The following is a 25151-nucleotide window of genomic DNA, read 5'->3' on the forward strand; positions in this document are numbered from 1 at the left end:
CAGGAGAGACTAGCATCGTGACAATGATGGGCAAGCCAGAAAATGCTTTGGTGGGAATATTGGAAACATAAACCACCAGACTATGCAGAAGCCAATGCTGAATGGTGGTCCTAAAGAGACATCTTGTTCATGGGAATAAAACACCTAGCATGTGATTACAAAGTTTAAAAAAAAAAAACAGGGTTGGCAAGATGGCTCAGTGGGTAAAGGTGCTTGCTGCCAAGCCTCTTGACTTGGTTTGGCTCTTCAGGACCTGTACGATTAGAGAGAAGCAACTCTGCAAGTTGTTCTCTGATGTCCACATGTGCACTGTGAAACATGCCAGCCACACACACACACACACACACACACACACACACACACACACACACACACACACACACACAAAGTAATCAAAAAGAAGTTTAAAACAAGTAAATGGAATAAATTTCTAAGAAAAGTTGTGTCCTACTTGGCACCAGGATACGAGTTGGTAGAGTTCATTTATGGGTTCATTAATTAGCTTTACTGTTACATTAGTTACCTTTATGGTTACATTAGTTGCCATTTCATTGCTATGACTAAGTCACTTAACTTTGATAAAGAAGTAACACTCTGAGGCTCGGGTTCCAATGGTTCTGTCCATCTTGTGGAGAAGACGTGGCTGGCCGGGCCGAGTTGCTCTTTACCTCATGGCAGCCTGGGAACAGCAGGGAGATGTGGCTTCCTGCTTGTTTCTTTCTTAGTCTTATTAACCATCTGGGTGCAGAGCCACATTCAGGATGGGTTCCCCCCACCTCAGTCAATGCTCTACAAACATCCTCACTGACCCACTCTGAGGGTCTCCTAGATTCTAAACCTAGTCATGCTCACAAGAGGGATGAGTGAGAATACTCCTTATTGATTCATGGCTCATCACGGGGTAGAACAGTTGGGAAACCTAATGTTCGGTTCATTCACAAAGCAAATGGTTTGGGACCTTATACAGGATTTTAGAGAGTCCAGAAGATGCCAATCAGTGGAGAGCTGCCCACTAGAGTTGATCAGATCCAGTTCTGCCAAGACTACCCAAGGCCTTACATGTAGTGACATCCAGGCCCGGAATGCCTGGTCTTTCCATACCCCTGATAGCAAAATAGGGACATATGTGGGGACAAGAGAGCATAGATGCTTATGTCCGTAACGGTAAGGCCAGCTATCCACAGTCACACTACCCTAATCCCCCTAATGTAAAAAGTGCACAGAGGCAACTGTTGTCCCCCGTCCCTTAACGGGAGAACACATTTCACCATGTACAGGATAACACTACACCAATTTAGGGACAAACTCTCAGATATGTATCTTTCATGGAAAGTCTGTTTTAACCACAAGGAAGAAATTTAAAACACACACCTTCCTCATGACCACCAAATACCAGAACCCTTTAAGAATCCAGAATGCGTGTGTCCCAGGACAGCCTGAATTTTAACCCAGTCACTACAGAACATTTTCTCTGCCCGCCCCCCTTCTTTTTCATTAAAACATTTGCCTGAGAGCTTGCGTTCTCTCAGTATTCACTGCCAACCTCACCAAGACAGCTTGCCTCTGGTCTGTCTGGAACCAGCCCTTACTTCCCCTATCTCTCGGCTACCCAGCAGCAGCCTCCTGAGCGCTCCCTTCACCTCCTTGTTCCTGAGGGTGTAGATCAGAGGGTTGAGGAGAGGGGTGACAATGTTGTAGAAGAGGGTGAGGAACTTGCCCTGGTCCTGGGAGGAGCTGTTCCCTGGCTGCATGTACATGTAGATGATATTCCCATAGAAAAGCGAGACCACAGTGAGATGCGAGCCACAGGTATTGAAAGCCTTCTGCCGCCCTGCAGCGGAGCGGATTCGCAACACTGCTCTCACGATGTAGCCATAGGAGACCAAGATGAACACCAGGGGTGACAGCACGATACCTATTGCCAGGACGAAGACAGTGCCTTCCACTGCGACGGTGTTGACACAAGCTGTCCTGATGAGAGCTGGCATCTCGCAGAGGAAGTGGTCTACCCTGCGGTGCCCGCAGCGGGGTAGGCTGAGGGTCACCGGAGACATAGCCAAGGAATTGGCCACCCCGCAGCTCCAGGCCACTGAGACCAAGCCCATACAGAGTCTGGGGCTCATGATGACCATGTAGTGCAGGGGCTTGCAGACTGCCACAAAGCGGTCATAGGCCATGACAGCCAGCAGCAGGCACTCCACACCCCCCAGGCCCAGGAACAGGACCAGCTGCAGAGCACAGCCCACATAGCTGATGGTCTTGTCCGGCCCGCTGAGGTTATAGAGCAGCTGTGGGATGGAGCTACTGGTGAAGCTGAGATCCAGGAAGGACAGGTGTGTGAGGAAGAAGTACATGGGGGTGTGCAGATGCGGGTCCAGCCTGGACACCAGGATGATGGTGCTGTTGCCTAGCAGGGTCAGGAGGTAGGCGGGCAGGATGATGGCGAAGAGGACCCTCTCCAGCTGGGGCCGGTCAGAGAAGCCTATAAGGATGAAATGGCTGAAGGTGCTGTCGTTGTCGGCGCCCATCTTTAGCGCACCTGAGGAAGACATCAATGCTAACAGTGATCGGAGCGGACAGAGCTTCAGTTATTTATTACTTGTTTAATTCCAACAAGGATGTAGCAATGCTGACAGACCAGCAAACTGCGTCATGTACGTGGGAAGCCAGTTGTTTTGAGTAGAATGTGACAGGGTTGGCTTTGACCCCAGCAATTGCTCCTTAGTGTATCTGCCTCACTCCCTCTACTCTCGCCTCTAATTCCATAAAGCGAACCATACTATGGTCCAGATTTTTATTCTCTCCAGACCCACCACCCCAAGCTGTCCAAAGGCAAAGAACACAAAATTCAGCCCAGCATAATCAACCAAGCGCATTTGAAGATGCCCAGCACAGATGATGGGAAATGGGGACTTCACCCATGTGAGCCCATATGGGTTGACTCCCACAGAGATGTATTTTAAATTAAATTTCTGGGTTTTTTTTTCCTTGAGATTTTTGATAATTTGGTAATTCAAGGACAGACTGGTGTTACCTAGAAATATGTTTAAATTTTTTACAAATGTATGATATATATATATACATATATATATATCATACATTTTATAATCTACTGAAAAATGTAAAGAAATCTACCATAAACCATTAAAGTTTATCAAGACTGACAAGAGCAAAAGCATCTAGAGCCTTGTTCCCAGCAGAGAGGAGCTTAAATGTGGAGGTGAAGCACCATCCTCCTCTGGATCAAATGAACTGTCATTTGCTTGGGATGCATGGGACACATTCTGTTCTTTTGATTGTTATTTGTAGTGAATTTTGGATTTCTGGATAGAAAAATGGCATAGGAGACAATGGGTTATCAGTGAAACCATGTGCACGAGACCTCTTTCTGGGCCTGCTGTCTCGGCACCATGGTGCTTGCTTTTTTTTCCCCAAAGGACATAGGAAATATTGCTTTAAAGAAAAATTAGATCCCAATTAAAGTTTTGTTTTAATTTCATGTGTGTGTGTGTGTGTGTGTGTGTGTGTGTGTGTGTTAGCTTACCTTAGCAAGTACAAAGACAACTTTTAGGAATCAGTTTTCCCCCTTCATCATATGAGCTCTGGGGATCAAATTCAGGTCATCAGGCTTGGCAGGGAAAGTCCCTTTCCCACTGAGTCTTCTTACTAGAACAGGAAATGGGGAAGGCCCAGGGTCCAGGTTCAGATCCTGCCGGGAAAAGATTGGTCAACCCACCCCACAGCTAAATAGCACATGCATAGTCCCTTGCTTCTGCAGCACGTTACTGGAAAGGCAGAGAGAAATGGAGGTTCTTTCCCACCCAAGCTTGGTCAAAGTGTAAACAAACCCAATTTCTCTACCAATTTCCACCCCCTAATCTCTTTGGTATACAGGAAAGCTGAGGTGGCCTATATGCCCTGCACCAGTGCTGCATGGTCACTGAAAGGCATGAGACATTAACCGTTTCGCGCATGCTTGATGAGGGTTTAAGTTGATATCATAGTTCTTAAGAGATCCCCACTTCTCTGTATACACTTCAAGGCTGTGTATGTTGTTTTAATAAAAGAAACATGTTTCTGTTACAGAACTGAGAATTGAGTGCTTTTCTCTTTGCCACCATAATCTCATGTGTAGGAATCAGTCCTGAACCCCCTAGTCAAAGGGTACACACCTTCCAGACCATCTTCACCTCATCAAAAGACAGATGGTTTGCAGAACAAGTGCGTGTATGTAGTTAATAACTTCTAGTTAACAACACTAGTTATTTAACAGACAATGGTATTATAAATGGGAAACAAGCAATTGCTAAAATCAGATGAGCATAGGCAGGTGATATCACTTGAAATGTTCACCACCCAGATATTGTAAGTTCAAATATGTAGAAAACAAAATATGGGGCTTGGGGTTCACTTTTGCCTATCATGCATTAAGTCCAAGTTTCATCCTCAGCACCATCCAGCACCATGTAAATAAAATGTGGTGTATCCTAGTGGTCAGGAGACAGGCAGGCAGAGTCAAGGCCATCTTTGGCTACGCATCAAGCGCAGAGCTATCCTGAGCTACACAACAAAGCAAAATGTATTATGAGAACACACACATAACTGAATAACTAAATAATAAATAATCTCTCTCTCTCCCTCCCTTCTTTCTTCCCTCCTTCTCTCTCTCTCTCTCTCTCTGAGACAGAGTGTTACTTTGTAGCCCCACTTTGCCTAGAATTCACTATGGAGATAAGGCTGACCTCAGATTCACAGAGATCCTCCTGCCTTCCAAGCACAAGAATTAAAGGTATGTACCACTATGCCTGCAAATAAATAATTTTTTTCCAAAATCATTCATTGCCATGTTTTCTAAGTATTTTATGCAATTTGCAGATTTCTCTTAAATATATAACTCATTGTTATTGGTGATTGTAAGTCAGTGCCTTCATGTTTTAAATTTCAAGCCCTCGGTCATCAATAAGAACAGTTCTCATAACAGGACCCTCTTTGGGGGAATTAGAGGAAGGACTGAAAGAACTGAAGGGGCTTGCAACACCATAAGAAAAACAATGCCAACCAACCAGAGCTTCCAGGGACTAAGCCACTACCAAAAGACTATACATGGACTGACCCAGGGCTCCAACTGCATAGGTAGCAATGAACAGCCTAGTAAGAGCACCAGTGGAAGGGGAAGCCCTTGGTCCTGTCAAGGTTGGACCCCCAGTGCAGAGGAATGTCGGGGGTGGGGGCAAGGGGGTGGGGTGGAGGGAATACCCGTATGGGGGAGGGGAAGGGGATGGGGGCTTATGGACAGGATACAGGGAAAGGGAATAACATTTGAAATGTAAATAAAAATATATCTAATAAAAAATTTTTAAAAAGAACAGTTCTCATGTTTAAAAATCGCTTGTTTATAAACCTTTTGTTTTCCTACAAGTCATTTTATTTCATTCTGTTATAGTTTTTTGAAAAGATGTAAAAATGGATCTCTCTTACTTCACACTTCACTTTACAAGTGTGTCCTTCCAGAGATACTTTCTAGTTCAAGAGTATAAGCATCTCTCTCTGTCTGTCTGTCTGTCTGTCTGTCTGTCTCTGTGCAGGTGCCTGCAGAGGCCAGAAAAGGACATGGGATCCACTGGAGCTGGAGCTATAGGTGGTTGTGAGCCTCCTGACATGGGTGCTGGGAACCTAACACAGGTCCTCTGCAGGAGCCGTGAGAGTTCTGAACCACCAAGCCAGCCCTCCAGACCCAGGAGTGGTGAACAAATGCCAGCCTATCTTTTTATCTTTGTCATTACCTTCTCAGAGATCAGGACCCCAACTCTCCGTTGCATTCTCCTAAACATGGAGACGAGGGAGGAAAAGGAAAGAGGGCTGAACACACAAGCTGCTGCAATGGGTCTCCAGTCACTATAGCAACAAGCTGGTGCTTCCAACAGGGTCCTGGGAACTAAGAAACACATCCTAGCACAATAAAAAAAAATGAATGAATGAATGAGTGAGTGAATGAATGAATGGTTTGGGTCTGATTTTTCAGGACAGCCTGAGTTCAGATTTCCTTCCCTGACTGTTTATTCTCCTGACTGACACAGTCAAGAACGACTTTCCCCTGGGAAGAATTGGTGACTTTCTATGTTCATGTCTAACGGGAATGTTTACACTAGTGCCTTCCGTGCCATCAGATCATAAAAGGCTGCTTTCCTGGCACTGTTTTAAAATAAATCAGCTGGCTCTCATACCCTCAGGCTTGTGTCTCTGTGAGGTCTGAAGACATTACCAGAGTACCTAGATTTCACACAATGCACTACGTCAAATTTGATTCTACTGAGCTGTTGATTTCTCGAACATGAGTTTTTTTTTTCTTTCTCCATGAAGCCAAAACAATATTAAAGCACAAGAAAACATTAGACCTCAAATCAAGACAGAGCACCATCCTTCCAGCAACTCCACAGGGCTGTCCCACTAGCGCTGGCCTTTGTGAGGAACTGGCATTTAACAGGTACAGGACACCTTTGCTGTCTGAAAGGGCACACCCCTTATTTTTTCTGAATCAGACTCTGAAGGGATATTCTTTCCCCTGCTGCTCCCAGCACCTTACCTTAGGTCCAAGATTTCAGCTCTCTGTGCAAGTACTTCTTGTCCAGAGCAGCATAATTGTTGTTGTATTGATAGAACTTGATGGAGAGAAAAAGAGAATTAAAAGAGCCGTTCAAAGCCAGCTCTTCCCAGACCAATTAGAGGTATATGCCTATGTGTGCCAGCTTCATGGTCAAAATTTTCTGAGCCATAGCTGACCAGATCCTTTCTGATGTAGACATGGGTGCCTTGGACATCTGGTCACCTCCCTGAGACATATGAACACTAACACAGGGACCTCCTCTGAGACAAATAGCATTCTCAGTCAGCAAGTCACTTTACAAATGACTTAGTTAGTTGTCAATAACACCCTTTCATTTAGACACCAGGGGCTTTGCTTGTCTAGACAAAGCTGAAACCTCCTTAGACAAGGGGGAAAATCTTATTTCGCCCATAGGGAGACAAGCCAGAAATTGAAAGGAAACAAGACTCCTCCGAGGACATGAGAAATGGGTTGTCCCTCAGTGAGAAATGGGTTTCCGGACCCTAGAGCCCTCTCCCAGGACAGCTGCTTACAGGCCCTCCCTGCTAAGCCTGCCTACTCAGAAAGAGTGGATGTTTTTCTTTGTCTCTATTTCTTCTTTCCAGGTACTTGCCAAAATCCACTCTTGCTCTTTAACCAAGCGCTCACCCAACTCAAGCAGCTGCTGAGAATCCCTGCTGAGCCTGCTGTTCTGATGACCTCTAATGTAAAGAAACCTGTCTCCCTTTCCCTCCCTCTTCCCTCTTTCCATCCCTCCCTCCTCCCTCCTTCCCCCCTTCTCCTCTCCCTCCCACTCTCCCTTCATTCCTGTCTCTTCCCAGCAGCTGCTGAGATCTCCATCTTTCCTGCCCCTTGGTTTCGTAAACTACAATAAAATAAAACTGTCCTTGAGTTTTCTTCTGGGTCCATTTTTAAATTACCTTATCTACAAGGCTAATGATCAACAAAAAGGACCCCATGTGTCTCAGAGACATTAAACCAAATGAGATCCCTTTGCATGCAACACACAGAGCTCCCAGTGCTGGCTTGCCTTAGCCAGCACATCCTTGCAGGGTTCACACCTAGACACAGAGCAAGCAGTTACTCATGGCTTAACTGGGCCTCACGGCAGGGTGGGTTTTCTTGTCTTGGAGAAATAATTCCTCTTTCTCTTCTTTGCTCTGAGGGAAACATGGATAGGACCAGACACTAAGTTGGAGCCCTGAGTTCTCCCTACATGGGTTGAGGTGACAGGTAGAAAGGCCAAGAGGAGACTGAAGATGGTGTTGGAAACAGCAGAGCTGTTCGTCTGCACAGAGAGGTCCTTTCCCTGTAAAGCATCTCTGTAGTTTGTGTGTTTGGGAGCATGAGCAGACAGTGTGTCACATTGATGTCACCTGTGGGTGCTGACAGTGGAGGTCTCCTGTCCCCATGGGTGCAGCTTCATCTCAGAAATGTCTGCACTTGATTGGAGTCAAAGCTGTGAACTTTGGCCAGATCCTAAGGGGCTGGCAGTATTCAAAAGGATATACTCCCACTTACTTGAAAATTAAAAAAATTTTAAACAAAATTATTTTATCATTTAAAGACCAAAGTTCTTACCCACCACCACCCCAAGTTTGACTATAACAATGGTGTACAGGATACTGAATTACCCTTTCAGAGCAGGGAACCTGGGTCATCCAACAAGGAGCCGATATACATTTCATTTCTGTTGTGGGGTTGGGTAACCCAAATAAAACTCGGTCCTCAGATCTCATTTTCTTTTCTTTTCTTTTTTTCATCTGACAAAAATCAGTTTTTCATTTTCCTACAAACTCTAGTTTCAATATTAAGACACAAGGAAGCCCATATTTTCTGTGTTTGTTCAGCACTTTTAGACCTAATCCTGTAAAAATGGCGCATTACTTACAGTTAAGCAACACAATGTGTGTCCTGTGCTTCTGCTGCTGTCCTGCCTCAGTACTCAGAGTTACCTTCCCCCTCACCAGGAACTAGCATGAGGTAGCTGAGCACTTTACTGCTGAGCTAAGCCCACAGCTTGTCTTTGTTTAACAAACCAACTGAGAAGTGCAAATCTCTGAGATCAGCTCTCACATTCAGGACCTACAATGCCACGGTACCTGGGTGTGGCTAGTGTACTACACGCCTCAGTGCAGAAGGTGTGGCCCCACAGATGTGCAGTGCCTTCCCCATTAGATGCACATAGATGCAGCTGGAGTCACTGTGGAGAAAATCAAGGTGATATTCCTGCCATGACATCACCCTCTGTCTGAAGGTCCTGAGGTTTGCAGATCAGAAAGCTGTAGTTGCAAAGACGGTGTTCCCCAGAGGAGCCCGGAGAGAGTTCCATGAGACTCTGAGGCCATCAGCATCCATGAGGGAGGCCAGGCCAGCATCCCTCGGTATCCCCACGCTCTAGGCAATCTTCTGAACCCACCAGGGTCATTAGCACGTTCATTTGGTTGTTGTCCTGTGCCACCTCGGTGCTCCAGTCCCCACAGATCCAACCAGGAAATGAGAGCCATGAGAATTTGTCCCTTGATAGAAAATAATTTAATATAGCACGCAAGTAAAATGTGGGCACTAATCTGTTGTTCAAAGGACAGAGATACATAGGGACTGCTTTTCTTCTTTCTCTTGTTCACAAGAATTGCTGGGTGGCTTTAAAGTAATTAAAAAAAAATCATCTGAGGAACAACCAGACCAATTCAACCCAGAACAGGATCACACACCTTTTAGAACCCAAGATCCATTGAAAATCAGTCTTTTTTTTTTAAAAAAAAAATCTTTAATCAATAATTTTATGTGAAGAAAGATCCTGGTTTTCTAGACATTGGAAGGATGTCGTAAGTAAATGGTTTAACAGAAAGACTCAGTTAATGAGTTGTCAGGCGATCTTCTATTTCTTTAGTTTTACTATTGAACTTGGGGAAGGGTTGGCGTACGTGGATTTATATTTTAGCTTCAGGAACTGATCATTTTCTTAAGCTCCCTGGTTTCCTTGTAAATACATATATATTTATTGCTTCTCTCTGGTATTGTGAATAGACTCTAGGACCTCATATAGCCAGGCAAATGTTGGCCACTGAACGACCTCCACAGACTTGTGTCCCTGTTTTTAATATTACTGTGGAGGGAAAAATAAATAGGAAAATTAATAGAAGCTGAATCCTTCAAGTCATCAAGGCCATGCTGGGGCCCAACAGACAGAATGGGGCAATTGGTAAGGAAGGCATCAATATGGCGGAAGAGGCCCTCTTCACTAAATGTAGCTTCAGCTACAGAGAATATCCTCTGCTAGCAACCGTGTGCCTAGGTGAGTCCCCAGGTGAGTATCTGCACACATGCTGGTATCTACACCCTTTCTTTCCTCCTTTACATGCAGTAGAACAGAGCGTCAGACACCCAGTCACAAACCGAGGGGCTGACGTGGGATAGAGGACAAATTTAACAAATTCTACTGCCTCAAGTTTCTCTGCCCTGTGGGATGCTGTGAGTAGGGGCTGCCACTCTGAGTGAGACTAGTGGATAGGGCCAGTGCCACCCGCCATCTTCCAGTGTGCTGGGAAAACTGGTCTATTTATGTAGTTCACATAATTCACTGATAACAGACCAGGTAATTCACTGGTCTATTTAAGTAAAAACGTGTGACTTGATTCAGGAGAGTAGGGCTGGAGGAGAGGAAAATATTTATGAAATTAGTTCTGTAAAGAACTCATCTAGTTTCCTGGAAATGCAAGTGTTGATATTCATAGACACAACTTGAGATTTGTAGCTTAGGACAAAGGGTTCTAATGTTGGGGGGTATAGTGAGAATTTTGACTTCTTTGAAAATCACAGAAATGCTGTGGGGCTCTGGTTTTGTTTCAATCAGGTGTGAGGGGACACAGGGCTGCTTCACTGCAGCAGCTCACTACAGTCTGCCTCGTGCTCTAGCAAAGGCATGGTTTTGCCAGCTGCAGACAGTTTCTACAACCTTTCGACACTTGGAATTCTGGGAATTTTTCAGATGGTATGTAAATGCTAGGGCCCCAATAGCTGCTTGGCCAGCTGGTGGTTGGTCGCAGTCCGTTGCAGTTTGTCAAGTAGTCATGTACAAAGGGATGAAAAGAAGAAATTAGATACCCTGACATTGAGGCTCAAACTTGCCCTAAGGAACTCAGCCTCCCTAATCAGCAGGAAGCTGTGTCAATAACATGATTAGAAGTAACAATGTCAGCATTAAAATTATCCATGAGAAAGGGGAAAAAACCTTGAACTTTAAAATAGAGAGGAAGATGAAAATATTTGCAGAATATCGAAGACACAGATAACCAAATTTGTCAATAATTCCTCTAGGGTTGGAGGTTCAGAACTTGGCGTTTTAACATTTGCTTAACACTTATTTAGCAGACACAGATACAGAGAGGTGACAGGAAGTGGCCTTCAGTGACCTTTAGGGGTTTCATTAAAAAAGAAGACAGAACACTTTACTGTAGAAATAAATCAGATGTCATTATCATTTATGTACATAGTATTTAAATAAGTTCTGGCCTCTCATCAGTGATAACCTCAAATGTCTCCATTATATTACAACAGGTCATCTGTGTTTCCTGCCTAGGATCCACATCCAGCCTGGGTGATATGATTGAGGTCTTAACAACCAGTACCATGTGCAGAGGCAGAAAGCAAGCACATGTTGTCCCCATGCCAAGAAGATGTACCACTGTGAGTGAATAGAGTGTAAATGGAAAGTCTGACTTCAAGCCAGTTACTTAGCTATTAAATCCTGAAAAAAAAGTTTAAGAGAATGAGAGATTTTTGCCTGTTTAGGTGTTGAAGATTAAATTCAGGATGACAAATAAGATAACCAAATGCTTTTACAACTGAGCTACACTCTCTGACTTCTTTGTTTCTTTCTTTCTTTTTCTTTTTGTCTTTTGTTTTGTTTTGTTTTTATTTTGTTTTTTGTTTTATTGTTTGTTTGTTTGAGGCAGGATTTTGCTATAGTGCCCACACCACCCTCAAAGTCTTGCCTCTGTCTTCCTGATGCGAGGATGACAAGGAGGCACCACCACTAATGTGAGAGCACGCGCTTCCTTTAAAAATTTAACCCAGGATAGAGAGATTGCTCAGTATCAAACAGCACTTGCTGCTCCTACAAAGGACCAGGGTTTGGTTCCCAGCACCCACATGGTGGCTTGCCACTCACTGTTTATAACTCCAGTTCAAGGGAAGCTGATGCTCCCGTCTGACCACCTGGGGCATGGCACACACGTGATGCATTAACATACATGGGAGCAAAACACTTATACACATAAATCTCTTTTAAACATAGTTTAAAATAAACAATGACTCTAAAGAAAAAAGGAAAGATCTAAGAATCGGGGATACTGGGTTTAGAGTAATGGATTTCAAAATCATTGAGAACTGATCCAGAATAAAGGGGTTTGGGACTGGAGAGATGGCTCAGTGATTAAAACTGCCTTCTGTTCCATTCCCAGCACATGTTGGGCAGCTCACAGACACCTGTAACTCCATCTCGAAGGGAGCTGACACTCTCTTCTGACCTCTGCCAGCACGGCTGTGACATAGCAGACACACGGACATGTGCACTTGTACACATAAAAAGGATAAAATCTTTAAATAAGCAACAACAGGAAAGATTATTGAACATAGTGCCGGGAAATACAAACCTACATTTGGAGTGATTCCAAATGCATTAATCTACAAGTACTGTAAGACTAAGTAGAAACAAGACTAAGCAATAGAAACAACACAAAACAATGAGAGGAGAAGAGGGAGGGGGAGGGAGAGAGGGAAGGGGGGAGAGAGAGAGAGAGAGAGAGAGAGAGAGAGAGAGAGAGAGAGAGAGAGTAAAATAAAGGAAGTAAAGATTCTGAATAATTATGGACCTCAGTAGAATAAGGTTATTTTGAAGCAACCTTCTTTCTAAGCCAAGCCTTGTGGCACACATCTGCACCCAGGACACTGAGTTTTGGGGATAACCTTGGCTATAAAGGGAGCCTGTGTCTCAAAAGCAAACATAAACAGAAATGAATAGAATTAATATTCCCAAATCTCCCCGTATGGAGGGTTGTAGACGCAAGGAGAATAACATTTAATTCTAGCTTTTCACTGAGAAGAGGCACCGAGAAAATTTGAAACCTCTGGCAACAGTGTTTGATGAGCAGGCTGCCTTTCCTGAGTCATCCACTCCATGTAGTTCCTCAGTATGCAAACCACCCTGGATCCACTCATTAGTCCTGCAGAGTGGGCATTGACGTGGTTTGCGGACGCGGGCACAGCCCCCCCCCCCAATCTATCCAGCGCCTCTCTGAAGAGCAGCACTTCTGGGTGGGTTTAGTATTCCTCACTTCTGGCAGCAACAGCAAAATCAAGGAGACTCCTGGAAGTCCAGTTTCCAGGCCCTGCTTCTGTCATGGGTGGCAAGATAAGAGGAGTTGTGTCACAGACGAAGAAATAGGGCCTGAGAACACCGGAGAAGAGGTGGTTGAATGTGTAGATGTAAGACCCATTTGTGACATTGTAGAAGGAGATTTGGCCGGCTTCGTAGTCCAAAAAGATCCCGATGCGACGAGGTCGCTCATCTTGGAGCACAGGCACCGAGGGAGAGGACAGGACCATGTACTCGCTCCCTCTCAGCAGCCACATGGCCCAGACGCCATTCTCTGGGGACGGTGTGGCCTCCCCTTTTCTAAGCACTGAGTCTTGGCAGACCCCTAGCCCCCACTCTGCTCTTTCCCCCACAATGACTTCCCAGTAATGCCTCCCGGAGGAGAAGCCCTGCAGGCCCAGGATGCAGGGCCAGGTGTCAAAGCGCTCAGGGTTGCTCGGGACATCCCTCCAGACCTCCGCATCCTGCACACTGCGCAGATCCGTCGTTAAGAGCAAGCTTGGGTGGGCAGTGGCCGGATCGAGTTTCACGTCCACTGTGGAAAGGGTTTTGCAGAGCATGAGAATAAACAGAAATGCATAGCAAAACCTTACCAGCATGAGAATAAACAGAAATGCATAGCAAAAGCTTACCAGCATGAGAATAAACAGAAATGCATAGCAAAACCTTACCTCTCCTCCCTTCCTCCCTTCCTCCCTTCCTCCCTTCCTCCCTTCCTCCCTTCCTCCCTTCCTCCCTTCCTCCTTCCCTTCCTTCCTTTCTTCCTTCCTTCCTCCTTTCTTCTTCCTTCCTTCCTTCCTTTCTTCTTTCCTTCCTTCCACTGCTGTGCTGAGGATGTGCCCTAGGGCCTGTGTAGTATCCCTGAGCAACAGTACCAGCCTTTGAAACCTTAGGCACTACTAAGAACCCTCAAGGTTTCTTATTTCTCTCATTCAGAAAAGCCGAGCCTGGCAAACACCTTGATTTCCACCTCACAGAACTCTGATGTACACAATGGGACTTCCAGAGTCCCCCGAATGCCATAGTTAAACCTTGTGTATGAACAAAAAAATAAATAAAAATTAAAAAGGAAAATGTCAGAATGTGGCCTCCAGACAGCTAACCCCACAGAGGTTCCTGGAAGGAGTAGACAGAATTGGGAGTGTATAGTCAGGGTGGGACAGAAGCTGAACCTCTTCTCCTTGCTCCCTACTCACCTTTTCTGTCTGCCTGTCCCTCTGCATGCTCTGTGACACCTTCACATTAAATGGACAAGGGAACTCTCCTGTGTTCTGTAAGCTGGCCTAGCAAATTAATTGTATTAATAGCTCCTGAGGAGGGGAGTCTGAAGAAACTCCACTGGCAACTGCTCGATCAGAAGTAGAGGCCAGGGCCAGTGACCTGCACTACTTCAGGATGCCACCAAACTCTCTCTGTGGAGCCAGGATCACCCTGACGACAAAGTGAGAGAAGGGCGGCACCACAGAAAGCTGCAAACATCCATAATGAAAACAGAGGCAGAAAATGTTAGTAAAATACCTCCAAGCCAAGTTCAAGAACACATTAGGACTGTTCCATTGTTAAGCTGGTTTCATTCTAGATAGGAAGAGATGGTTCAATAAACACAAATCAACATACCCAACCCAGCTATGCTGCCCAGTCTTACGTCAGCATGACACAGCCAGAGTTATCTGGAAGGAGGGGATTTCAATTGAGAAAATTCAGTCATAAGGTCCAGCTGTAAGGCATCGTTCTTATATTTTTGGTTACGAACCTTTAGAGACTGAGCCATCTTTCCAACCCAAGCGTTTTCTTAATTAGTGATTGATGTGGGAAGGCCCAGGCCATTATGGGTGGGGCTACCCCTGAGCTTGAGGTCCTGGGTTCTATAGGAAAGCAGGCTGAGCAAGCCATGTGAAGCAGAACCGCTCCATGGCCTCTGTGTCAGCCCCTGACTCCAGGTTCCTGCCCTACTTGAATTCCTGTGCTGACTTCCATTGTTGGTGGACTGTGATGTGCAAGTGTAAGCTGGATAACTGCCCCACCCCCAGCGTATTTTTGGTCATGACATTTCATCACAGCTACGGTGACCCTGACTAAGACACCAGCACATAAACAGACCTAAGGACAGAAATCACATGATCATCCCAATGGATACAGGAAAAACATTTAAGAATGCTAAAAGTGCCCACCTGGAGTAAAGCCATGAAGAAACTAGGAACAGAAGAGATATATGTCAATATAAGTTAATATAATAAAGGTTGTAAGATAGGCATAGCATTTTTTTTAAAGTTAAGGCTGAGACAAGAATACACACTGTGTAAGACTTGAAGTCTTAGCCAGAGCAATAAGGCAAGATAAACAAATTTGGGGAAAAAATAAATTATCCCTACTTACACATGGTACAATCGCACACATTAAAGGATTTTACCGGGGAACTTTAGATCTGATCAACACTTTCAGTAAAGCAGTGGAATGAACAGCTCGCATATAAACATCAGTATCTGTTCTGTCTACAAATTGATCTGGATGAAGAAGAATACTATTCATGATAGCTTCTAAAAGGTCAAAATAAGACAAAAATAACAATAAAAGCCCTCCTCAAAATTCTGGGAATGAACCTATCCAAGGAATGGGGGAGCTTCTACAAAGAAAACTTTGAAGCAGAAAAGGAAGAAGCTGAAGGCACCATTCAAAGATGGAAAGCCGGCCCTGCCCACAGACTGGCAGAATCGTTATGAAAATGGTACGGTTGCTTAAAACACTCTACAGATTACAGTGATCCCACAAAATCCCAGTGGACATCTTAGACAGAGGGAAAACGAGCCTAAAATTCATATGAAAGCACACAGGACAGAAAGCAATCCTGAACAGAAAGAGCAATGCTAAAGGCACCACGGTACCTGATCTCAAATTATACCACAGAGCCATAGTGACACAGTCGGTGTGGTGTTAATACAAAGAGAGACTCGTGGAACAGCAGAATACAAGAGAGGACCCAGCTGTAAACTCACACAGCTACAGCCAAATGAGTGTTAGCACGAAGGCCAGAGTCCTGCACTGGGGAAGGTAGTCTGTCAGCAAATGGTGCAGAGGAAACTGGATATCCACATGCAGGAGAGTGCAGCAACCTTTCACCTGACATACAAATCAACTCAATATGAATCAGACCTGGGCTGAAGCCCTGGAGCTCTGAAGCTGGAAGTGGGAAATATGTAACCTTCGTGCAGATTTAGTGTATGAAAGCAGAAGGGGGAATATTTGAGTGAGGGACAAAAACCAACCGGGGTTAAGGCCACAGCGGGTGATGGGGTTGAGAATGAGCAAAGTGCAATGTCGCATGTACATGAAAATATCATAAAGAATACATTTCTGGGTATGGGAAGGTATCTCTGGGGTTTGGTTCCCAACACCCACATAGTGGCTGATAACTATCTGTAACTCCAGTTTCAGAAGAGCCCTCTTCTGGCCCTAGAAGGGACTGTACATACATAGTGAGGCAAAACACACTCACGTATAAAACAAAACTAGAGAAAAAAAATTAAAGAAAAAAATCCATTATTTTGCATGCTTACCAAAACAAACAAACAAACAAACAAAAAACAAAAAACAAACTTTTAAATGGCGCTACCAGCAACCCTCGGGCAACACAGCCCACAGCCCTCAGCCTGCTTGCTACTGGCATGGGAAGAGTGTCCGTCCTGTAGGGTGATCTGTTAGCCTGATTCCATTTCTGGGCTGATCTTACCATAAAGTGAACTGAGTTAGATTCTCAGCTGGAGAACCCACTGGGGCATCGATCAGCTGTTGCAGGAAAGACTCTAACACATTTTGGTGACCAAAGGCTCTGGAGTCATTGAGAGATCAGGGGGGAAAAAAGATGGTTTCTGTTTCATTTGCCCTTTAACTTGATGACGCACCGAGGCAGCCTTTGCTGACTTCTGCCTCTAGGATTTAGGGCTCGGTCTGTGACCACTGCCTGATGTCCGCAGTCAGCTGCACTCACAGCCTGGCCCAGGCATCAAGCCTCTGTCTACAAAGGCTGCTGCGGGTAAGAATAGAACAGAAGCCTCGGAGCCAGAGAGGAAGAGGCAGATCTTACAGCTGAATCTGCGCATGTGCACACCCTGGTCTTAGTTTATCTTTTAAACACATTGAGAGACTTACAGGCAATGTGGAGAGGAATTGTGAGTTTATCTTTCTCCAGTTCTGGCCCAAATTAATTTCCTATGACCTATTCTTGTCTCCCGTTCTTTTCGAAAAGCGGACCGCGCAGGGGGCCTGGCTACCTACCTTGGAACTTCCTCAGCATCTCCCTCATCCCAGGGATGCGGCACACGGTCTTCAGCTCCATAGGGACAGCCTCTGGTTCCAGCCTGGTCATAGCTTCGCTTCTAGAAATATGCAGAGCACACAGGTGTCAATGTGGTCTCCAGGAACCTCCCTCTGCACCAACCACCCCACAGTGATTCAGAAATGAAACTTACCGCGTCAAGACTCCTCTCGCTCCCTGGAAATGAAAGACATACTAGGATGAGTCGGATCTCCGACTTCTTTCTGAAGTCAGGCCGGACACACAGAAAGGACGTCATTAGAAATATTTGAAAGTTGCTAACATCTAAGATGAAACTTCAGGGGACAATGAACTTTACTGCAAATGCTATTTACAGTAAATAAATAAGACTTTACATAATCAATCAGCCACAGTCGGGACAGAACCGAGTTGCACGAAATTTTTCTCCATTCCCGATAAACCCATCACCACAGCTATTTCCTGAATTGATAATTCTACCTATCGGCTGTTCTGATAGAGTTGGAGCTTCTATCTAATGAAGATAGAAATGGGGAGGGGCATCGAACATTTGAAGAATTTATTTGAGGTAAACACACACACACACACACACACACACGTTACCATTAATGCCTTTCTAAGAGAATACTAAATATCTTTGAAGCATCACACTAAAGCTGATCATTTGATCTACACCGATAAAGAAGGAAGCCATTAATATCTGGCAGCATTTTTCTCATTTAAGATATGCATGTGAATATGAGTCACCTGTAATCTAAAGGTAGTCAGCACATAACTTCCTGCAAACATTCTTTTGTTTACTGTGCGTCATTTAAGTTTTTGTATTAGTGTGAGCTATCTGGCCCTCTAATGTCCTCTCTGATTCACAAGCCGTGCGTACCAGTTTCTACACGCTTTTACTAGAGTGAGCATGCCTAGGTGTTAGTGATAAGATCCACCTCTGTCCCTTGGCTGCACACCTGCCTCTGTCCCCCCTGGAGCTCGTCTCACCTCCAGCAGTGCTACCGCTGGCCTCTGACTCATCTCCTCCAGCTCTTCAGCCAGTTCCTTCAGGGCTTTGTTCTGTTGGGCCAGCCGGTTCCTACTGTCACGCAGTCTCTGCAGGGTTGCTCGCTCCTCCTCTTCCAGTCGCCTCAGCTGCAGCTGCTCCTCCTGGGCCAGAAAGCCCCTGTGTTTCTCAAACTCCAGCCTGAAACGTTGTCTCTGCATCTCCACTTTCTCCTATGGGGGGACACAGCAGGCAGGGGCATGGAGATGAAGTGAGGTGCAGCAGGGGCCTCCTGCTCTCACTTGTGGAGCAGTGGAGCTGGGAAGACAAGCCCAGAGTCCTCGCTGCTCTCCCATCCATGAACTGACCGTGGGCTGTACTCTGCCTGTATTGGCTGTATTCTAACAGCATGAAGAAGCTGGAGACCATTTGTATGAGGGGAGTCTGGCAAAGCACCAGTTTGGAAAGGATGCTGGACCCAGGATCCCAATTTGACACAGCTTTGAAGCATTTCTAGATACAAGATTTAGTATCAATAGGCAAAATAGGAGAGAGGTGTAGCAAGGGGAGGTCAGTGACCATCTGTCTGTCTGTGAACAGTGTCCAGCATAGGCTCACTATTTACTATGTTACTATTTGTCCTACTAGGACTAGCCACTGTGTCTACTAGAAACAACAGCAGAAAGATTAAAGAGACCTGGACTTGTAATTAAGAACAGATGTTCTTTTAAAGGCGCCTATGCGCCCACGTGTGTGTGTGTGTGTGTGTGTGTGTGTGTGTGTGTGTGTGTGTGTGTGTGTGTGTGTGTGCAGGTGTGTTCACCTGTGAGAGGATATGTAGAGGGGCAGCCAGAAATCTACTTTAGGTGTCTTCCTCTATTGCTGTCTACGGAATGACAGGGTTCCCCCTCGAACCCAGTACTTACTGTTTAAGCCAGGCTGGCCAGCAAGCCCCAGGAATCTGCCTGTCTTTGCACCCCCAACCCCAGCATGGATGTTTCAGGCACGCACTGCCACACTGAGCTTTAGATGTGAATGCTGGAGATCTGAGTTCAAGTCCTCGTGGTTGCACGACAAGCACTTTACCCACTGAGCTGCCTCCCCAGCCCTGAGCATTCTTCACTACATGGTGATGGTGGTTAGCGTTTCCTGCAGAACCAAGCAAGCACTAAGAGTCCCTCGGGCGCTGGCTTGCATGAGCTCCGCATTGTTGTCTTGGTCTTCACCTAAAGATCTCACATCTACAACTCCTGAAGTGATCCGAGGAATAGATTTTGCTACGGGCTACTGTGTCTCAATTTGATTCTCATCAAATTAGTCTTCAGGAAACCAGCTGTTAACTGAGTGTAAGAGGCAAATTACCCCCAGAGCATCTACCTCCTGCTTCTAATGTTTATAATTTCCTGGTTTCACTGAAGGACAGGATGCTATTCTCCCCCTTAGAACTGGCTGTATCAACAATCTCTTGAGACAGTGCCTTCCTCAGATGTTTCATCCTCCCTCCCCATCTTCTAAATCCCTCCCTTCCTATGGTCACGATCACCTTCTAAAATCAGGTGGATTGGAGTTTCACACCTTCATTTCCTCAAGGCCAGGCTCCTTTTACATATATGTAACACTCTGCCCTGTGGGAGGCTACACTACTAATGTTGAGCCAGACTGAGAGCCTATGTAGTTGTAGGGTTATAGTGGGTCAGGCTCAGGGTGGGGAGACGGAGGCATAATGGTGAGGAGAGGCATCTGCAATCCATCTGTCCTCACTTCGTCCTTCTGTGTGTGAAAGTTACAGGTGCTGAGACGGGAAGATCATGGTGGTATTTATCAAACTTCTCTTGTTGCCTGTGAGTCCTGTGGTCACCTTACTGACTGTAAACCACTCAGGGACACTTGTCTTCAAGTAGAAATCTTGGCATCACATCTATGTCAGCTAGCTAGCCACTAGAGGGTCTAGATGTGGGGACCCTGGGCTTGCTCCTGAACTTGGCCTGATTGCCTAAGTCCACGGGGAGGTCAAGATCAGGAGCAAGTGACTTGAATTATAAACCTGGATATCATTAATTTTAGAACCAATGTTTAACTTCACTCAGATTGGATACTGTGATTAGAATGGAATAAGATTTATCCCTGAAGAGAAATGTAGGGGAGAAACAAAAAACAGAAACCAATTCTTATGGGGTCAAGGAATCATCTGTATATAAAGGACTTTCAACCAAAACAGGAAGGGAAGATTCAGAGAGATATAGAAAAGGTTATTTGTAGAAGGATGAAAATAGTGTATCTTGGAATATGTCTTGGCTATCATACAACACATTGCATATATTATTTCTAAGTTGCACAGTCTGATACCACTGAGAGTCTGATCAGGTAGCTCTGTCTCAGGTATGGGTAGAATATTGAACACTGTAGCGGGTGTCCAGCCAAGGGCCCATAGGCCAGCTGCTAGTGTGCTAGGGCAGCTGTGCGGCCCAATGCATTTGTAGGTGAGTGTTTTGTTTCAATGCAAGGGTGGGACAACCCTCCTGCAGTGTTCAGCACCATTCCCGGCTGTGCCCAGTAGATGGCAGCAGCGTGCTCCAAGTTGTGACTCATCCTCAGGTTTAGAAGCAATGCGCCTGCCGGTATGCAAATGAGATGCATAAGAAATAAAGTGGGCTGTTGAGGTGCAGAAGAGGAACGCGTGGGTGGATGACTGCAGACAGCTGGTTGTCCTGTGTACAGGATGGTTGCTGCTCTCTGCCCTCTGTTATACGTGCTGTGTAACATTGATTATTTTCATTCATCTTACAGATCTGCTTATGAATTGTGGGCTGAGGTGATCGGGTTCCAGTAGTGAGTCTGACCATGAGATTCAGATAGCAAAACTACTTACTTACGTCAGGTCATATGAAGAGGATTTTAAAAGGGACAGGTTGGCCCAGGAAGGCACTATCATGCTTTTCTAGAGGGAATAATGAGTTGGAACACGAGTGGGAGAGAGTTGAACGTGATGGAGGAACGTCTCACATTATTGACCTGCAAGGTCCCTGAAGCCACAGCTCTGTCTCACCTTCCAGATGATGGTCTTCTTTCCCACGTTGGCCTCATGGGTCAGAGCCTCCTCCATTTCCTTCTTCACAAGTTCCAAAGCCACTTGGAGCATCCTCTGTTTGGGAAGACAAGACCCTTGTAGATGTGCCCTCTCAGCCCTTAGAGTTTGCTCAGATGTAAAGTACAAAGATCAGCCAGGGAGTCGCCAACAGAGCTCTGGACTCACGAAATTCAGCAGACACCTACCTCCTCCAGTGCCCAACACCAGTGCCCAACACCAAGATGTGCCTAAAATTTGTCATTATGTCACTCTTTCCAATAATAACCAAAATGTTAAAGTGTGAGTTAAAAAAGAAAAATATTTAGTGGTCAGAAATACAATTGTAATGACAAATAGTTGTGATCTGTAAAACATAATGCCACTTTGAAAAAAAATGTTTAATAAAAACAATGTTGCAGCAGAGGAAAAGCTGTCTGCTATTGACAGACTAAAGGGTTATTTATCATTTAATATAAGGGCTTTAGAACATTTATTTAGTGTGTGTGTGTGTGTGTGTGTGTCCACAAGAGTGCCCCAGACACATATGGAGGATAGATATGGTGTGCAGAAGCCAGATATCCTTCCATCACATAGGTTTTGGGATCAATCAAGATTGTCAGGGTGGCAGCAAGTGCCCTACCCAAGGAGTGGAGAGGACGAAAATCTCTCTTTTCAGCACCAGGGCCCTGCTAGAGGCACATGTGGATACTTGATTGCAGAGGACACATGCACAGAGATGTTTTTGGAAGAAAAATGTATGAACCCCACCATAAAAGCTACCCAATAACCACTACACACACACACACACACACACACACACACACACAGTTCACACTTGAAAGGCAGGCACTATAGGGCTGTGTAGAATGTGCATAAAAAATGGCCTTGGAACTCACGGTAGTGCCTGACAAGACTGGGTGGGATTTGCTTTGCTGTTGAAACATTTAGCTCAGCAGATGGGGTAAAGCTCCACCAGGCCCAAAGAAACCCTGCCTGAGCCACACCAAGGAGGTGACAAACAGCACAGCCGACCTAGGGACAACAGTGACAGAGCAGATTCTGAGGGATCTGTTTGGTTAGGATAAGAGCTGTACACACTTAGCACAGGGCCTACAGCTGATTGGCTGAGAGGTCGAGATGATGTTTGTTTGGCATTTAATTGAGAAAAAAACTACAGAATAAATATAGAAAACAGTATCAGAAATGTATCACTAGCCAAGCTCTGTGTGACATTTTCAGGACTTAAGCAGGGGGGCGATCATAGTTCTAAAATCTGACTAGAAAATAACTCATGCCTAAATTTTTACAAGGTTGAGGGAAAGCAAGCAATAAAATCGAGAGGAGAGAGAGAGAGAGAGAGAGACAAAGACCCTAATTTTTTTTTTTTTTTTTTTTTTTGGAGCTGGGGACCGAACCCAGGGCCTTACCGCTTCCTAGGTAGGCGCCTCTATCTGAGCTAAATCCCCAGCCCCCTAATTTTTAATTTTAGAGAAATCAACCCAGCAAACATCTTAAGAAAGCTACTGCCCGGTGCAACGCGGTGGTCAAGTTTGTCAAGGAAGGAAACCACGCTGGTGTCCCTTGTGTTCGTTCCTCAGGAAGAAACGTAAATGTTCTTAAAACGAGTCTAGCAACTTCGGAGGAAGAAGAGGGAGCCAGCAGCCTTCTGCTTTTGCCAAGATAACACACACAAGAAGCGGTAGGAAACCCCTCCTTAGAGAGTGGAGTCTGTGCTCAGCAGGGGGAGAGCCGCGCACAGGCGCTGCCCTTTAAGATAGGAGGTTGGATTTAGCATATGCCCAACCCCCGGGTTCCCAAGAGTGAAAGCCACCAGAGCTTCTGTGAGTGTGAGCTAGTAAGAACGGGGAGGAGACCGGAGGAGGAAGGAGCTTGGGAGTTGTTTAGTTACTAAGCATGCAGTAGCACGGTTTGGCTCTGTCTGGAACATGTCCCTTTACATTCCGAGATCATCTGCCCAGTTTCCAGATGAGAACCTGAGCAAAGGCTCGCTCACCTGGTAGCGGCTGGCTGCCTCCTGCAGCGGCTCCGTGCGGTGGCTCCGGTGCTCAGGGCTGGTGTCGCAGACCCAGCACACCATCGCTTGGTCCTCTTCACAGAAGCGGCTCAGGTCCTCACCGTGCCTCGAACACTGACGCGACCCCGCGTGTCCGGTGCCCAGCCCCAGCTGCCGCACGGTGTCCACCAGGCTGGCCAGCTGCCGGTTGGGTCTGAAGCTGGAGGGCCTGAAGGGACCCCTGCACTGGGGACAAGCATAGACTCCCTGAGCGCTGTCCGATTTCTCGCAGAACTCCGATATGCACCGCAGACAGAAGCTGTGGCCACAGTCAACGCTGATGGGCTCCTGCAGGAAGTCCAGGCACACTGAGCACCGTGCCTCCTCCTGCAGCCGCTCCCCGGGTGCTGTGGCCATGGCCCTAGCTTGTGACAGCAGCTCCTATTGCCCTAGCGGTCTGCATAGAAGGGAAGAAACCCAAAAGGAGGGGAGCAAGCCCTGAGGGTGTTATCTCCTGGGCTGGCTCGGATCCAGCAGCCAAAAAGAGCCACTCCTGGTGACAGCAACAAGTCCAATGATTGTCACCTCCTCAGAAACCCAGCAGCTCCTCTTCCGTTTTCTCCATTTCTTTCTTCCCTAGCTTTATTTTGAGCCTGACGGAATGCAGCATTTACGCTACCCTAATTCTCATTTAGAGGCGATTGAAGCTTGCAGCGTTTTGTAGTATGGATGGAACCAGGGCTTCCTTCCCACAAGCCAAGCCAGTTCTACCACTGAGGAACATTCCCAGTCTCTTTTTACCTTTTAATTGGAGACAGCGGAGCTACCAAATTTGCCTAGGCTGGCCTCGAAGTCACCTGTAGTCCAGGTTGTCTTTGAACTCACGCTGTCTGAACACCCAATTCCTGGCTCAGTCTCCCACATAACTGGAAACAAAGAACTATACCATCAAGGCCAACAAAGTTGCATATATGTATGTGTCTGTCTGTCTGTCTGTTTGTAATCTAAAGCCCATAAGATGGGTTAGTAGGCAAAGATGCTTGCCATTAAACCTGACCTGAATTTGAGTCTCCAGATTCACATGGTTGAAAGAAGAAAAGGCAAAAGTTGTCTTCTGGCCTTCATGTTGGTGTGACAGCACACACACACACACACACACACACACACACACACACACACACACACCTCACACACACAAACTAAACTTAAAGATTAACAAAAGTTCACAAATTTTCCTGAAGCACATAAGACCTGGGTTAGCTCTTGAGTCTCTCTGCACACATTACACATGAAGTTGGCTTGGGGTGGTCACTGTGCTAATAGAGGAAAACCAGAAACAACCTGCCTCTTAGGAGTCCCTCATACACATCAGCCAATGTGGGACACACCTGCCTTCTACCCCCCTACACTCACTGAATGGTACCATGGACTTCTCCTGTTGTAATCACTATTAAAAGATTAAAAAAATCCACTCATTCTTCTCAATCTTTCTTTCTCCAAACTTGAGGTTTTTTTACTTTCAGAAATAAACTACCGCTTGAAGGACAGATGCAAGGGATGACGTGTGTGGTAATGGCAGGTGGGCAGTCCAGCATGGATGAGAACAAGTTAAGAGGTGCCCTTCTGCCTGAGGATGCCAGAGAAGGCCTGGGATCCCCTGGAGATCCAGGTGCGTGTGAGCCACTTGCCTTGGGTGTCAGGAATGGAGCCCAGGTCCTCTGTAGGAGCAGCAAGACCTCTTTGACCACTGAGCCATGTCTCCAGCCTCTGCGAGGAACAATTTCAAGTCCAGTCCATGAAAATTGCAC

General features: G+C 45.8%; 2 protein-coding genes across 2 annotated transcripts; both read right to left on the reverse strand.

The window, feature by feature from the left end:
- Window positions 1-1544: 1544 nt before the first annotated feature.
- On the reverse strand, window positions 1545-2528 carry LOC116909567 (olfactory receptor 2W3-like). The gene has a single exon (XM_032913185.1). The coding sequence runs from the start codon at window positions 2526-2528 to the stop codon at window positions 1545-1547; it is 984 nt and encodes a 327-aa protein (XP_032769076.1).
- A 10400-nt stretch (window positions 2529-12928) lies between these two features.
- Trim58 (tripartite motif containing 58) lies at window positions 12929-23760 on the reverse strand. The gene is made up of 6 exons (XM_032913820.1): window positions 23344-23760; window positions 21309-21404; window positions 18265-18495; window positions 17450-17472; window positions 17256-17356; window positions 12929-13518 (listed from the first exon to the last, which is right to left on the reverse strand). Exons 1-6 carry the CDS (start codon window positions 23758-23760, stop codon window positions 12929-12931), a joined length of 1458 nt encoding a protein of 485 aa, XP_032769711.1.
- Window positions 23761-25151: the final 1391 nt, after the last annotated feature.

Source organism: Rattus rattus, chromosome 9 (genome assembly GCF_011064425.1).
Source record: "Rattus rattus isolate New Zealand chromosome 9, Rrattus_CSIRO_v1, whole genome shotgun sequence".
Classification (NCBI taxonomy): domain Eukaryota; kingdom Metazoa; phylum Chordata; class Mammalia; order Rodentia; family Muridae; genus Rattus; species Rattus rattus.